The 17,715-nt window shown below is 40.0% G+C and overlaps 1 protein-coding gene across 3 annotated transcripts in view; it reads right to left on the reverse strand.

The window, feature by feature from the left end:
• LOC144729723 (phosphofurin acidic cluster sorting protein 2-like) overlaps positions 1-14,897 on the reverse strand; it is a 34,720-nt gene extending 19,823 nt beyond the window's left edge. For 2 of the 3 annotated variants that reach the window (XM_078610165.1, XM_078610164.1), the window contains exons 1-9: positions 14,520-14,897; positions 7,099-7,186; positions 6,899-6,988; positions 6,532-6,657; positions 4,886-5,051; positions 4,274-4,359; positions 3,806-3,889; positions 2,499-2,558; positions 1,770-1,933 (exon numbers count right to left, since the gene is read on the reverse strand). In XM_078610165.1, coding sequence (XP_078466291.1) covers positions 1,770-1,933; positions 2,499-2,558; positions 3,806-3,889; positions 4,274-4,359; positions 4,886-5,051; positions 6,532-6,657; positions 6,899-6,988; positions 7,099-7,186; positions 14,520-14,608 — 953 coding nt within the window. In that variant the 5' untranslated portion in view covers positions 14,609-14,897. The remainder of the gene's footprint in view (positions 1-1,769; positions 1,934-2,498; positions 2,559-3,805; positions 3,890-4,273; positions 4,360-4,885; positions 5,052-6,531; positions 6,658-6,898; positions 6,989-7,098; positions 7,187-14,519) is intronic. The other variant, XM_078610166.1, reaches the window with a different exon arrangement.
• Positions 14,898-17,715: the final 2,818 nt, after the last annotated feature.

Genomic DNA, 17,715 nt, shown 5'->3' on the forward strand with positions numbered 1-17,715 from the left:
TGCCATACCGACTCTGGTGCCAGAGAGAGGCCCAAGACGCACAGTTCCACTCGTGTGACAGTAGCTAGCGCTATACGCCAAAGTGACTCCATTTAAGTCACTACACTTAAAAAATTCCCACTTAAACTACATAGTGGAGAGAATACCACCTACCTATTGTAGGCACATGCATAGTTGCCGCATGCGCCACTCACATTTTTATGAAAATCACCTTAGAATTTTGCCAAATCGTTTTAAACTTTTGCCAAAAATCTGATGAAAAAGGAAAATTTGCAAACATGTGAATTCTCTCTAGATTTGAAGCTTTCGTGACTGCAAGGAATCATATTCTTAGGTTTTTTCGGTAAAGTCACGTAGGTAAAACATCAAAATTAATGAAAATAAAATAAAATAAAAGCAAAAATCACGACGTTTCGGAGGCAACACAAGTCTCCGTCATCAGGTGGGACCGTCACAGCCGAATTAGCTGCATCAAGTGAGGCAATGATTCAAGAAGTAATCCCTTATAAGCAAGTTGAAGGGGGGGAGGAGAGGGGGGGGGCTAATCAGAATGTGGTAGCCAATGAATGGAACGTATCGGGAGGGAGGGGGGCAGGGCTCAAAGACAGCACTCCGTGCTGTCTTTGAGACAGCACTCTGTGCTGTCTTTGAGCCCCGCCCCCCTCCCTCCCCCCCTTCAACTTGCTTATAAGGGATTACTTCTTGAATCATTGCCTCACTTGATGCAGCTAATTCGGCTGTGACGGTCCCACCTGATGACGGAGACTTGTGTTGCCTCCGAAACGTCGTGATTTTTGTTTTTATTTTATTTTATTTTCATTAATTTTGATGTTTTACCTACGTGACTTTACCGAAAAAACATAAGAATATGTGAATTCTCCTTTTCGTTTTCAGTTACACAAGTTCTCTGGAAGATCTGTGGATGGATTCAAGTTGCGGACCAACTGGAATTGGGAAATATTTATGTGCATTCTGGTCTAATTATAGCTGATGTTCACTTAGAGGATCAGTGACTGAGCCCATGTCAATGCAACATAGCAAGTCAACCGATCACTTAAGAATCAAGAACAACAGATGGCACATTCTACTTTTGCACCCTTATTCTACACATGTAAACTAAACATGTTTTAAAATAATGTAATTAATATGTTTTGCATTATTCATGTTTTTGTTTTATCTGGGATACCCTTCACATCTCATTACACTGGGTAATCAAAAGGTGTTCGTACTTTACAAATGTTTTGTCATGCGCCTGTTATTAATAGTCTGGTGGTAATGCCACATTATTGTGTGCATACACATATACAGTTGCATCGGGGTCATATTCACATTTGTCCCAAGCCCACATTTGTTGCTGGAAATTGAATTTAAAAAATGTGGATTTTGTTTGAGTGCCGTTTTATATTTATTTTGTAACCATGCTTGTTTTGCTCAAATTTCTATTTGGTTGTTGCTACGATTAGATTTGCTTAATTGCTGTACTTTGTATTTATGTTATTGCTTTTGTCATTTTGGTGACACAGTTCACTCATCCAAATGGAGGCAATCCATGACACGCAAGTCCTCATCTGGTTAAACAAAATAACTTGAAAACTTTACGAAACGGCCAAAACATATCGCCATGGCATTTTGCCCAATTGCTGGTATTTAAATATCAGGATGTTTTTGCCAAGAAAATCGGATAAAACCGAACACTCATACTTGTTAAATCAGCCTGTGTGTGTGTGTGTGTTTTCACAGTGATGGTAGGCGCTTCACTTTGGTCTCACTTGAGCGTTGGTTTTGGTGCACTGACGACGCTTTCATTGTCGTCCATATCAGGCCCGCTGTCACTCGGGTTGTCGAGCTCCAAGCTGTCATAGAGCAAGTTGAGGTCCTCCTCCTCCTCCATCTCACGGGTCTGGTCTCCCGGATCTTGCTCAAGGTCCAGGTTCTACGATGACAATGCATGACCTTCAAAAACCTATGGCAACATTGGCCTAAATATATGTGTGTATACTAGTGAGAGGTACCCGGAAAAGGACAATGATGTAATGCTTTCTACACTTTGCACAGCAGACATGTAACAATTCATCGATTAAAATCGATTCTTACACTGATGATACATGCATTAATTGGACATGCACAGTATTATTTCTCATATGATTGAAATATTACGCACATTTTTATTTTAGGTTAATATCACCAATGAGACATAATAAGAGAGTACACATTAGACAGTATAGTACTAAAAATAAATCTTGAATCAGGAGGTTAACCAGTACAATCAGTGCAGATCAACCACACCTCTTACATCTATTTCGCCAACAATTTCTTTGAAATGTTTAATTGATCTTGCAATTGTAACTAGTAAAAAAACCTTGCACCATTTACTTTCCCCAAAGATAAATAATATGTCTGCAAATGTTAACAGAAAAAGTAAGCCGTTATATACCACCACATTTAAAAACACACCTGCGGTACATGAGAATTATTTGCATTCTACATTACTAACTTACCTCATCCATCACACGGAATCGCTTAAGTAGTGCCACCACTTTTTGTTTCAGGTTCGGTTGCTGCAAGTCAAGCGAGTACACATGCTGATCAGATAAATGCACTCCTGAAACCAGAATGTCTTAAGTGGATATCTTTGAGACTAAATTGTACTAAAGTCAAAAATGTTGCCACTGTATCCAAGGGGTTTCAGACCCTATGTTGCAAACTTATTATTTCAAACATAAGGTGGACTTTGACATCATTTTTGCTCATCTGTAAAGCTTAAAAATGGTATGTCAAAGCATGGTTGGCAATGAATTAGGTTGTCATTTTAAGACGACAGCTGGTGTCATGTATATTAAGTTTCGTGGAACCATTAATTGAATACAGCCCAGTTAAACATAGCCATTACTGTGAAGCGCTTAAAATGTATGGTTGGACACACTAGAATTCGATGGGACAGGAGGAATGCCAGAACCTCCCTGGCGTCTGTAACACAAGGAGATTGCTAAACATGTATGTCAGCAAGCAAAGCAATATTCAGCCTCAACTTGGAACTCAAAGCAATGGACATTTGCCAGAAACTAATTGTACTCAGCTGACCGTGTGCACTTTTACATCATGTTTCACAATGCATCCTTCTGTACAACAGTGATAGGGCATACAAAATCACTGCTTAATCCTTTGTGAAAATCCAAGTAAATTATAAACTATCACTTTGCACAAAATCAATGCTTGTGCAAAAGCACTTTGGTAAATTAAAGATTAAACAGCCATTCCAAAGATTTGATTGTAGAGCCCCAAAATAAAACTGCAAAACAAAGTTAAAAACGGTTTTCCACAATACATGGCACATACTTTGTTTCAAATTCCATTAATTGAGGACAACCATATTTTCAAAGGCAGCACACCAAATCTATAACAATGTGTTTAAAGTTTATATGATCAGTCTGATGCGGCCTTGAAAAGTAACAGGTAAAGCACATTCCTGTAATAAAGCATTGTGGAGGTTAGAGTCTGTGCATGGTGTACATGTGTACTTCCCAAACCTCCTGAGGTTGCGAGATTGTCAAGATGTAACGATGCAGGAAGCAATTTCATCAAATAATTTATGCAAACCTTTTCATTTTACCCTCTTATATGTCGGATTTTCTGGGCATTCAAATTTTCTTCCAAAGACAACACACATTGAAAAAAACTAGCCTAACAACTCAATGCAGGTCACTCCTGAAAAAAAGAAAACCAAGAGCGCCAAGACTGAGGCTTTCCTGAAAAAAATACATGTTAATTGTTATTTTAAAAAAACCACAAGGATTCAAATACCAACCCGGCTGAGGGATATCGCTCTGGATACTTTTCTGTGCCTCGATTTCTTTGACTTGCCCGAGAGGTTGTAATCATCGTACATGTCCTGCGCAGCCCACCGGGAGCAGAAGTAAAAATAAAAGCGCAGCATGCGTTACTTGGCGCGCATGCATTATTGCATACTTAAAATTAGAAGGCAAAAACAGATGCCACCTCCTTAAGTTTGACTTTAAGTTTATAATTACCCAACTAGGCAAATCAAAACAAGCTTGCCTTAATCATGCAGTGAGATAGTTTGTGCCCTAATTGTAGCTTACACGCACACTTCAATGATAACTTGCACTGGCATTCCTGCTACAACTCGATACTCTATCTTGTGCTCTAAGCTTCACAGACGTAAACAGGTGGTGTAATCAAATACAGCACACAAGCTTAATAAATACTTGTCAAGGCGAGCATCATTACATAATGCAGATGGACCCGTTCCCACCTGTACATGTTCATCGCTTGCATCCTGTTCAGACGAAAAGCTCTCATCATCATCCTCAGAGTAGTTATCTGCATCTGCAGAGCGATCTGAGATACAAATCAGAAAGTTGTAATCAGGTTTCGAATTAAAATATGTAAATCATATGAAAGTCATAAAGCACAGAACAGTGTATGTGTAATAAGGGCACCAGTGTGTGAATATTGTATAAAATAAAACTTTAAAGTGGAAATTTTCCAGAGTAATGTTTATTTATGGAGATAAGATGTTGCAAAAGGTTTCGAACAATGTAGATAAAAAAACTATAGTACAACGGATATTGTGGACAGATATTACATTTCAATTACCAAGCCGAAAACTAATTGGTTAATGAATTTTAAATCGCTACATTGTTGTACAACAGATGTAAGTGGATACAAAAACTTTCAGTCTTGGTCACAGAAAGGAAATTGCAAAAGTTCTGCTTTAAAATGCAAAAAAACACCACCCACAGCATGTGACCAACTGCTACACAACACAAAGCAGTGCATAGGCACTTTTCAAATATAGTAAAATCTTCATTCCACTCATAGCTTACAAGAAATGTAATTCCATATTGTAAAGCAAGAGGCATACCTAGGGCCTTGTTCTTGCGTTCACCAGGCCCCACTGTCTCCTCTTGGTCGACAGGCTGGCTTGACAGGGAGAAGATGCAGATCTCTGCCGAGCGCCCAGCTGTTGACTCCTTGATGTTGCCATGAAGCCCCAGAACCATTCCACCATCCGTTGGGTGCTGCATCACCTTCAATTCAGAATTGCTTTGGTTTAAGGTCTCTATGAAAAATGAATGATTTTAGGGCGGTGTCACACGTTTAGGTACTTTCTCATGCCCCTGCTGAAGTAATTTGGATCAGGCCTCGACAGAATATAATATTGCGATAACACTTTCATAGCGGTATAATGCAAAAAGGATTAAAAAAATATCTATTCCTTGCACCGTTATTATTTATTTTCATTTTTAAATCTTTGAAGCAAATACAAATAATTTCACAGGCACCACAGGAACTGTACGTTTAAGTTACCAGAGATTCAGATGCACGTTTAGCTTGTGTACTCATTAATGTCTGCCCAAAGCGACCGGACTTCAAATAATTACCCAAACAAGTACGTCCAAGACAAAGATTAATGGCAGCCAGACGTGGTGCTGCCAACCACATCGTGTTCTGGGCCAAAACAGAATTGCTCCATGTGAACACTTGCCAATGTCCCTAAAGGACTCTCATTGTTGGGGATGTTCAAATTTCATCCTAAATGCCAGTTAGTAACAATATTTTGTACGCAATTATTACAATCTACTTTCATTGAATTCTACATCAACAAATCAAATTATCGATACTGCTCAGATATTTACATGAACACTTATATGTCATGTTTTTGAAAAACCATTATGATTGCAGAGTAAAAATGACAAAACACAATATATTTAACAAAGAACCATGAGGCAGAAAAACACATTCAATGCGAGAATTCATCTAGGTAAGCAATAAATCATCTAACAAGCACAGTTATCAATATTTTACCAGGCTGTTACAGATATTTTTAAAGTAAAAAAAGATTAATTACATGTCCTCCAAGAGGTACTGTATGCATAAGATACTCTTCGTAAAATGACAGGCCAATATATCAAATGATAAGCTCGATAATAGATTTGAGCAGACGTACTTAATGCAACCGCGCAGCTGGTAGAATAGTCATGTGGGTCCCCGAGTTCACATTAGCCAAAGGCATTTTAATCTTAAAACCAGCAGGAAACAAAGTGATGCAGACTGATGCAGATGTCAGGCCCCCGTTAAGATTAATGAGAAAAACAAAGTCGCCCTGGAATGACCTTCGGAGATAATCCTTAAATTAGAACCCTTGAAAGAAGATCGTGTCTCATGACCGACCTCAGGTGCCCTTTAGGCAGCAATGAGTTTATGCTGAAGTTTATGTAGATATGAGAACATTAGATTTTCTTACTTAACTAACATTAAGGAACAACCATTGAAATGTACCTTTGAAAGTAAACAAAAAAACAATAATACTCTTAGTTCTTTCGGTAAAGTCACGTAGGTAAAAAATGAAATTAATAAAAATAAAACAATAAAAATAAAACAATAAAAATCACGACGTTTCGGAGGCAACACAAGTCTCCGTCATCAGGTGGGACCGTCACAGCCAGATTTGCTGCATCGAAAAAACCAATAAAATGCATGCAATGTTTAATATGCTTCTCAGTTAACCTCAGTCATGTTGATGAAGCCAGCTGCAAGTGTCTTGTATCCCAAGAAGGTGCGGTTTTTGTATCGCTTTCTCCTCTGCAGCATGATCTGAAGCTTGTTGCTCTCCCGCTTTAGAAAATGTGGATACTGCATCAAAAACACCACATATCCATTGCCACGGTCACAGCGAGAAGCCTGTACGACTGCCAAGTTTACAAACAATAAAACAGTAATTGAACTGCTGTTTGAAAAGTAGATTTTTTTTCTCAATTTGTGTATTTGAAGATACATTTTTTTTATTGACCAACTTTGGTTTATATAGACTATAAATATTGCACAAGCAACTAGCAAAAGGCCGAGGCAATCACAGAAGCTAATCAAATAGCACCTGTAAAGAGAAGGTGAGCTCCAGGTCAGCTTCGATGAGGCCACTCGGAGGTAAAGGGATTTCATTTGACCTCAGGATGCGTTTGGATCCCTGAATCATAAACAAGGCGGAACATTACAGCATCCATAATTTGCAATTAATTATTTTAACAAATAATTTAGAATTGTTAGTTTTTGACATTTAAAAAAAAACGCATTTACCTGTAACTTGACAGCAATTACCACAGAGTTCAACTCCTTATCCAAATCCTTGAGAACCATCAGTTTCTTCAGAGTCATGCTGAACAACCTGACGAGGATTGGGAATGAAGAGTGGAAGAAGGAAAATATATTGAACGTTTCAATGTGTTTTTTTATTTTATTAACAGTAGTAAAAATTATTGCATTGCCAACAATAAAAATATATAATTTTAGATACAAAGCCTTTTCTGCTTACTGGAATACTATTAATGTGTCCGGCAAAGTGAAAAAAGACATTCGTCAACTTTTAGAAAAATATTTCCTGTCCAGCACCCAAAGGATCCTCTTTCTCTATAGAAGTAACAGTACATTTGTTTTCTGCAGGAAAACAATCTGGGACCAACTAAACTTCACATCCCAGTTTGTGCTTTGGAAACTATACCCAGGAAGTAAGTGCCAGAAAAAAAAATAGCACACATGAATCAAGACAGTATAAAGATAACTGTTAATAACACTTATTGCAAAAAAAAAATACTATAACGTTTATCATTCAATGATAAAAGAAAACTTAAACATACAAAGTGAGAAAAAAAGTTACAATTCTTTGCATCCTCATGCTTCAGCGTCATATATGATGCAAACATTAACATGCAACATTGCAATTACTTCATTTTGCTTAACACAATAAAGAACTGATCTTTATCCATTATTCATATGTAAATGTAGAAGGTGATGTCTCCCAGCCCTAAACTTAACAAGCGGTGGCTTGTTTTCCATTAAATGTCAGTGATGCCCAGCTTTGCAGACTACGATGCTGCATGCCAAGCACGCTCACACCTACACAGCCACTTGACAGTAGGCAGATTATTTACTAGGGAGTCTCTATACAGAAGGGGTTGTCTTCGTTTTGGAACATCTCTTTGCCGTTAAGTATCCCTTAACAAAACTGACCATGACTGAAGCACAATGGGCAAACGGTTGTAAACAGGATATTTTCTGCATGGCTACAGCTTTCAATTACGCTGTTGGGAATGTACAAGTGCAATATAAAATGACTCGGTACAATTAATGAATAAATATTTAGACATTTACAGTAAATAATCCATTAAATAAATACTAACTCAGCTTTTTTTCAAGTTGGTGAATTTTAAATGTGGTGTGTGGAATGTTCCAGTACTGTACATTTGAAGGTTAAAGAACATGTTTTAAAGGCTATGCATATTTTTTAGGGAACAGCAATAATACTAGGCGTAATTAAGGATGCACCTTTAGGCAAAATAAGGTCAATCTAGTACGAGTCCTATTACACGAGGGAACACCAAATTAAACAGTTCATAAGTAATGAATTTCTGAAATTTATAGAATATTAAAAAAAACTGCTTTTTAAAATGTCAGTGTAACGAACACAATATTGTTTAACTGTGCGTAAAAATTACACATCCGATTTTTTTTCTCAGTCATTGAAGAATTAATTGCAATGCAGTTACCCCAAGCGAACGGTTTAGTGAGATTGTTCCGATTCAGCTCGACGCTACAAAGCCCACCTACAGATAAATATCTATTGACATTCTTCTTGCCAGAAAGACAGACCACAGGAGGACACAGTGAAGATGGGTATTATAGCCATGAAAAGCAGCAAAAGAGGAGCAAAATGTTGTTACAATTAGTAAAACAAGGCACTCATGTTTTAAACACTATTTAACACAAACACATACATGTCACGCAAATGAGGAATAAAGGTAAAAAGGCCAGTTTTTGCTAAATGTTCCTAATCAATAGCACAGTACCACCAATTTCGCTGAGTATTGTTCACCAATCTTGGCAAAACAGAAACGCAGCACAAAAAAAATTCATATACACATAAAACGGAACCAAATTACGGTTCTTAAGTAAACCTTGGTGTGAAAACGCATTTCCCACCCGTTTATATTTTTGTCCTGCCCTGCAGACTCAAGAAGCCATTTGTTCTCAGTGTTATAGATTGACAGCAGATTTAAAAGGGTGTGAGCTGAATCCATAAACACCGACTGGCAGCGTTCTCACTGAATTTAAAATTACAAACCTTGCAGCTACGCAACGATATTTACGTGGCATTTTTTTTTACCAACAGATAATCGACGTACAATAAAAACAAGTTAACGCCTCTTAAGAACTGAGAAAAAAAAGTACATTCATGAGCACTTAATTTGTATTACTTTTGTGGGTTAATTTTAAACCCAAGGCAGTGAAGTCAAGACTACACCAACAAAAAAATGTTCAAAGAAAGGCTCAAGAGGTTCTTGGCTTCCTCATGCGGTTATGGGCAATAGTTCTGAAACTGACAAAGGCATTCCTTGGGGCATTTGCAGAATGGTAGTCAATGCTACTGTACTTGAGCTGCAACACAAGTTACGTTTCTGGGCCACATTACATCCAACAGAACTGCTACTAAAGAGCACCTACTACACAAAAGTTCCAAACGTTACAGTATCAAAGAACGTATTCTCCAAAAAAAAAATCGAAAAACTATTTTATACTATCAAACAATAATCAGTAATATACTACACTCATTCTATGTTAACTACATACAAATTAGTTCCATATATTAATAACAGATGTTTCAGTTTTGTTACATGTGTCAAGAATGGTTAATTGAAAACAACATGTGCACGTTAATAGATTGTAACACTAACAGCACTGAAACCATTCAGGATGCTGTTCTAAAAAGAAATGGCAAAGTTTCTTTAACTGTGAATTATGATCCCCAAGGGGTACCAAATGGCACTCTACTGGCACTTTGTTTCAACAAAAACATAAACAAAGAAAACCAAAAATTGGTATGTACATAATCATAAGCTAAACCAGAAACTCAAAAGTAAAGGTCTTAAAACAAATTGTATATATTTTACCATCAGCATAACCATCACCACCAACACAGAATGTTCAATAACTATTGATAGTCCATCAAGGACAAACTAGCAAACAGCTTCCAATCGTCATCAAGAGAAAATCTGGTCGAAACAGGACCTCGGCAGCATAAGCTGAACCGAGACAGAAAAACATTGGGGTCATGTCAGAATTACCTTTGAAAATCTGTTCAAGCATTTCATTACGCTGAAACCGCATAATCTTAGTCATCATCCTGTGCAGTTGTGCCACTGTAGGTTCAAGATGGGTACAAGGCTGAGTAACTTCTCCCTTTACCTTATGCACCCAAACCATTGTGAACATTCAGTGTCATCAACATGAACTGTCATTGAATAATAACCACATCCTAACCACAAACAGATTTTCCATGCTGGATGCATGGCAAATAAACCCCAGAACTTGCAATTCTGTTAGCATGGCAAACAGATTTAGTTTTTTTTTCTAAACTTGTACTTTTTGAAGATCCAGTCTGCACAATTCAGCTTTAATTGTTTATAAAATCAGTATAAACTGCATTAGTCTGCTAACAGCAATGGAATCCAAATTAAGCCTATTGTTCTATGAAACAGAAAGCATGCACACTAAAAACATACTAATCAATGCACTATGCATATATAACAAAACATTATGCAACAGCTCAACAATTCATTTAATTGTTCATAATGATGCTTCACTATCTTTGAAAAGCATATACCAACACGAACATGTAATGCAAGAGTAAAGTCTACATTTTGCAACTTCATACCTGTGAAAGCACAATTTTACATACAAAAAAGACTGCATATGTACTAATCGTCCAGTACATATGACAAAGTTAAAAGACATTGGGGTTGTTTTTCTCACTCTGCAGATTTATTATTCTATTCCACATGCATTGACAATCATAGACATGTGTTTTGGTTAGAATAAGCCCTTAAAAACTAAAACTGAAACTGCACAATAATGTATAGCTCTAAACTAAAAATGTATAGCTTCGAATAAGAATAAAAAAATAATCAAGTTATTTTCCACGATGTTTGTCATTTCATTTGAACGGACACCTTTTGGGAGCATGCATTTTTTTTAAATTAACATGTAACCAGAACATTAAAGAATTTCCCAACAAAATTCCGTTTCAAATAGTAGAAATAAATTCACAAACTATGCCAAAAATATCTGCCAACAAAAATTGTTACAGAAACCCATGAGCAGCTGTTATCTGAGGAAACCCAGAAAACCACGAGTGGACCACAGATTTAATCAAATTTTCACAAAAAAACTTTGTCATATTTTTATGCAATTCCAAATAAACAAATCACAATATAAAATGTACTTCAAAATCACCATTGTAAATAAAAGCTACTTTTTTTATATAAAACTTAAAACCACGAGCAATGAAAGTTTTATGTATTTGTTTACAATTTAAATGCCACAATTCAGCCAGATGTTTTCCATCTCCACCACAAGGATTGTTAAAAAAATGACTTAAAAAAGGCAGTGCTAAACACGAGCCCTTGACAGCCGAGAGGAATGTGGAATGCAGTACAGTAATTTCGAGCTTCCTGCAATGCAGCAAGCTAGCTAGCCACAGGGTGGGTGAGCACATCAGAGGACCAGAAGGGCAGAAGAGGTGCTGGCATGTGACATTGAAAATAGAACGCATGCAAGAGCTAGGTGGCATTCCGAATATTGCCCCCCCTCCCCCATTTCGGTGTCCAATTATAGTTGGAATGTCGACAGAACGTCACAGGATAAACTTGCAGTGCCAAATTAAATAGCACCCCAGCTCAGGAAATGTAAACATGTTAGCGAGGCCGCGATGTCACCGCCAGTGGTAGAAACGACACACATGGCAGTTTCTGAAACACACTTATGAATTCATGCGTAACCACATGGGAATTCATTTTAAACAGCACTACGGGATGCAATAATTTGCATTACTATAAGATGGGCACCCACATTGGCCCGATGAAAATAGGATATACATTTCAACGGGGTAGCGGAAGACACCTCAACGATTACAGTTTACATTTTAGACAAAATGCTAATTTTTCGCAGGAGCAACGTACAAGTTCGCAGCACTTTAAAAATACAGGCGGTTTATAGCATCAACAAATTGACAACTTGGTATGCAAAACAGCTGGCGACCAGACGTGAACATATAATGTAAACAAAAACTTTGCTCTTTTTCACCAATGGGTTTGAAGGGTGGTGGCAAGTGTTGTCTTGTTAAACCATGCCTTTAAAACTTAAAAAATGACTTGCCTGCAGTACCTCTATTTAATTACACTATCGAAAAAAATAAGATACACCCATCTGTCAATCTTCGTGTTTCTCAGTGTGGATTTGTGAACACACTTTGTAAACAGAACATAAAATAGTACGCGTTTTCAATGCGCTGTTCATATTGTAACAGGCGTTTATACCAATGTTACTCTACAGAGTAGTGGGTCGCCGCTCCCCTTATCTGCATCGATACGAGCGGTATGTGGGGACTATGGCTTAACCGCAAAAAAAATCCTATCTGCACAGATGCATACGGACAAGAGAAGTATTATCAAACAGGAGGAATTAACGGTGCAACGCACTTCCTCTGTTAAATATCTGCAGGTAATAAGATTGTCATCGATCGATCCTGGCTGCAGACATTGATAGGTCACAAATAACAATTAAAAATAAGAGAGTAGTTTCACTGTATTATGCATACCGTGATGACAAATAAAGGACTTAAGTTGTGTAGGCAGTTTTAGCAGCTTTGGATAAGTGTTGAACCAAAAGCTCACCATTACTGTCAATATCAGTCATTTTATTTTTAGTACGACTCATTAAACTAAAAAAAGCTTTTTCCTGGATATATCGAGGACACTCAACTAGAAGTTTGGTTACAGTGTATATACCCAAGGTGTTACAATGGAGATACATACACATAAGCTCTTATTGTTTAGCCAGGTGAGAAGCCCTTGAGACTAAATTAATTTTGAAAGGGAGACCTGAATACCAAATGAGGCCAAAAAAACAAAAGCGCCAATATTTTAGACAATGCACGTGCCCTGGACCGTCTCACACATGTTTAAAGCTTCTGTAATGCGTAATAAAAGCTTTAAATTCACATCAATGAATCGCCACTCAAGTGATGTCACTGGGGAAAACGTGAATGTCACTCTTTTTTTTAATTCTAATTACCGAGCCTCAAAACTCGCACAGCATTTGAAGGACTGCTCCAAGGCACCGTTGAGCTATCGATGCTATCGAACACAATGACGGTCTGGGTAATGCCGTAGTACAGTCCATGCAATGTTATTTACATCCCGTTTGTTCTCATGGATAGAAAAATGCCTCCGCGTGCTACGTCTACGGTGGGGATTGTTTCAAACCTCTACCAAGTTGGTGGGGTAAATTGTCCTGGATTGGGAAAAAAAAGCTAAAGAACTTCATAGCTCATCGGATTCCTCGGAGTCTAAATACAAGATTCTGATTATGGTTCTGATACGACTGTTGTTTGCAATTTCCCTGTTACAGGATGCCAATTTCGGTACCGTACGTCCACCAATGCAAACTTGTAAATGCCCACATACACATTACCAAGGCCCTCTTATATCTGGCAATGTGCCACTCTGGACCAAACGGTTGCACGTTTCGATTGTACAATTCAGCAATAAAAAAAACCCACAGCATTTGCAATGCTGTACAATGTTATGTACGTACAGTGGTGCATGCAGTGCGCCTTCATATTGATCTTAACAGGTTTGACATTTTGACTCGGGCACAATTTCCTTAATTATACGTCGATAGTGATTGCGTCTCGTGTATAGATTGAGCGTAAACTGGGGACCCGGTGCACACAGCGGTCATGAGGGGGACACGCTTTTATCACCGGCGTGATGGGTTGGTTCACCGCTTATTTGAAAAATAACAATGTCAGCACGACTTTACTTTAGTCTGTGTGCAGATCGTCATACCTCAAAACGACACAATTATTGTAATCGTTCAAAAAAACCCACAAAACGGATTTTAAAAGATCGCGTTCACTTCCACATTATCTAGCAGAATTGCCTCCTGCGTTCAATCGCCCTTGCGTCCCAAAACTTCCACTAAATTGCACAAAATCCCACAACCAATTCGCTGTTAATCGACAACTTAATTCAAGCATCCTTAGCCACGCCGACCCTATACTCAAACGCAACCACACACACTACGGTGTTTTTCACTGGTTTTGTTTTGCTACCTCAAATCTAAAATGATTTCTACCTCAGCTTTCAAACTTACCCCACCACCACCGTCCTCCCCCAATTCGCACGACACCTATGATCATGTCTATGATGTTACAACGCACCTATGATCATGTCTATGATGTTACAACGCACCTATGATCATGTATGATGATGTTATCACGCACCGACACACGCCAGCGAGCCAACCAACATCCGCCGCTCGCCGCAACTTTTAATTAAAAAAAACAAACTTGACCCCTCCTTAACAACGACATAAATGCAAATGTGATGATGGTGGTGTAGAGGGGAGGGGAAGGATCAACCAACGACTGCCCGCCCCATCACCTCGGCACGCAGCTGGGCGATGCCTTGTCCACCTCCCAGGTGGCGAACAGGTTCATGGTGACGGGCGGCTTGACGGGCGGCGTGGCCATGGCGCCTCCTCCTCCTCCTCGCTCCAACACCGCCTGGCGCTCTCCGTTGTTTGTGGTTCTTCTTCTTGATGTTGTCGCCAACGCTCCCGAGGCGCACGCGAACCGCCTCCTCGTCCGCCAACGAGGGTTGTTTTGTGTGTGTGCCGGAGAGGGCTACGCGGAGCACGCGGACGAGGGTGCTCGCCTCGCTGCTTCCCGCCCAACGCCGCCGCCGCCGCTGCTGCCTCCGCCTCCTCCTCCCCACGACCCTCTCGACTCGTCCCGCTCGGCAGCTGCACGAGCCACCGATGGAGGCCGCCTCACCCTGCCCCCTCTATATATAGGGCGCTGGGAGGCGACCTTTGGAAATCGCAGTCCGCATGCGCGACCGGGGGTTGCAATTTCGCAGTCCGCATGCGCGACCGGGGGTTGCAATTTCGCAGTCCGCATGCGCGACCGGGGGGTTGCAATTTCGCAGTCCGCATGCGCGATCGGGGGTTGCAATTTCGCAGTCTGCATGCGCGACCGGGGGTTGCAATTTCGTAATTCGCATGCGCGACCGGGGGTTGTAATTCGTAGTTCGCATGCGCTCGCGAGTTTTTAAATCGCAGTTCGGATGCACGTGTACTGTGGTTGTAAAACGTAGTTCGAATGTGCAAGTAAAGTTGTAAATCGTAGTTAATATGCGAATATAGAGTTGTAAATCGTAGTGTAGATGCGCAAGTACATTTGCAATTCATCGTTGACGAGCGAGCAGTTGAAATGTGTTGCTCACATACGCGGAGTGGTTGTAAATCGTAGTTCGCTTGCGCAGTGTGAAATATGCAACGGTAAAATGTTTCTTAATGCCGTCGTTTAACTTCAATTCCTTTTCTACATGTAACCCACTGTACTGTATTTCTGTGCATATAAAGGACAATATTACTGTGATACGTTTTATCATTTACTGTACGAGACTTATTGACTTTACTTCAAATTGGAAATGTCAATATATATTCATATATAAAAATAAAATACGTTTCATCATGTACAGTACATCCCTTTTGTCAATCCACTGCTGGATGAAGGCCTCTCTCGCCACGGCGTGTGGGGTCCATGGGGGGTGATGGTTAACCATACTTCACCCCTCTGGTCAATGTGGCTCTGTGAGAGGGGGTTTGGGTAGCCTGGCCGTCAACCCATACGGTTTACCCCTTAATCTTGTACAGGGAAATAAGAGTTTTCAGGTCCATTGGGGCTGTCCATAAATGACGTAACGCGATTTTTGACGATTTTTGACCCCCCCCCCCCATCGTTACACGGCGTCACAAAAAGTCAGACCCCCCCCTCAAATATGACGTCACAAAGCTCTGCCCCCCCCCCCCCAAAAAACATGCTTCAAATCGCTTTAAACTATTGTCATTGTAGTGCGTATTTAATGTGGCGCTGCACTCTGATGTGTAGGAGACAACATTTCTTAAAAAGTATATTTAATTAAGTAGAACGTGTTGTCTATGTTTATTTAAAGTTGCGCATTTTGATGTGACGTCACATTTCTCTAAACCCCCTCCCCCCTCGTCACACGGCATCACAAAAGTCAGACGCACCTGAAATATGACGTCACAAAGCTCTGCCCCCCCAAAAAAAATATGCTTCAAATCGCTTTAAGCTATTGTCATTGTAGTGCGTATTTACTGTGGCACTGCACTCTGACGTTGTAGGAGAAAACATTTATCAAAAATTATATTTAATTAAGTAGAACGTGTTGTCTATATTTATTTAAAGTTACTCATTTTGATGTGACGTCACATTTCTCACCCCCCCCCCCTCGTCACACATCGTCACAAATGTCTGACCCCCCCCCTAGGTGCGTGACGTCATTTATGGACGGCCCCATACGGAGTTACATAGCCGTTTTAATACGGCCCAAAAAAAACACGTGTTTGTGTTTCTCCCTTGTGATGTGGCTCTGTAGGCTGAACGTTTCGATTTATATGGGCTCTGTGTGACCAATGAGGTCTGAATTGGATCTGTAATAAGCTAGAGAGGGCACTGATAAATGACTGGCTTATAGGGTATTCCGTAGCCATAGGATTTCCTCCCCCCTATATAATCGCCGGTGATGTTGGCCGTGGCAATTGAACTGAAATGACTTGGCTCACCACCCCCGCAAGAAATCAATGAAGGCAGCAGCAGCAGCAACAAGAACACGAATACAGTGCGGTGTCTAATCGCCTTTGCCATTAGGGGTGAAATAATGGGGCAATTTATATGGGGCTGTAGGGGAGGGGGGTAACAACTGGGGGACGGTGAAAGTGTGTGGGGGGGGGGGGTAAAAATGACAGCGAAATTCATTCAAAGTGACTCTTGCGTGGGATTAGGTAGGACGACGTTGCTGGAATATATAAGTGAATTGTTGCATCGGCGAGGCAGTGAGAGTTGTCGACGGACTGTATGGAGGCCCTCATCCAGCAGTGGATCGATCATATGGCCGGTGACGACGATGATGATGGAGAGACACGGGGTAACCTCATCACAGAAGCCGACCAATTTCGCCAAATCAACGAGCAATGAGCAATCACGGAGGACGTGGTTACTGGGAAACAAACGATGACACCCCGGGGATGATGTATCGATCCCATGCAATAATAACCACGAATCGATTGGGAGAATCAATAGTATATTGTTGTTGTTTTGTCTTTGTGGTGCATGCGAGAATCTAGAGTGGCCGTAGATTTCATCTCACCAATTATCTATACACACACTATTTAACATTTAGATGGTAAAACGAAGACATATCGACTTGTTTAACGTGCAATTCGATACACGTATCGTGAGTCGTATAAATCTAGAGTTTTTGTTTGTTAAATCGCGTTATTCTCTCCGTTAAAAACATAACAAAACTCAGGAATATTAAAGAGGCAAACCAAACTTGTGCCAGGGGATGTCCACAAGCCGGAGCACGAGACGCACCAACACCCCCCGCGATTGATTTGTGTAACATAACGGTGCAAAAACAAGTTCGATCTGAATATAATTGGGATAAATAATGTCGCCCGGCCACGCCTCCTAATTAGCCAACCCCGGAAGCGGAAGTGGCATCGCGGGGGGAGTGGGCGGGTCGTGACCCACGTGGCGACGCTTATAAA

Source organism: Lampetra planeri, chromosome 33 (assembly GCF_965212315.1).
Source record: "Lampetra planeri chromosome 33, kcLamPlan1.2.h2, whole genome shotgun sequence".
NCBI classification, from domain to species: Eukaryota; Metazoa; Chordata; class Hyperoartia; order Petromyzontiformes; family Petromyzontidae; genus Lampetra; species Lampetra planeri.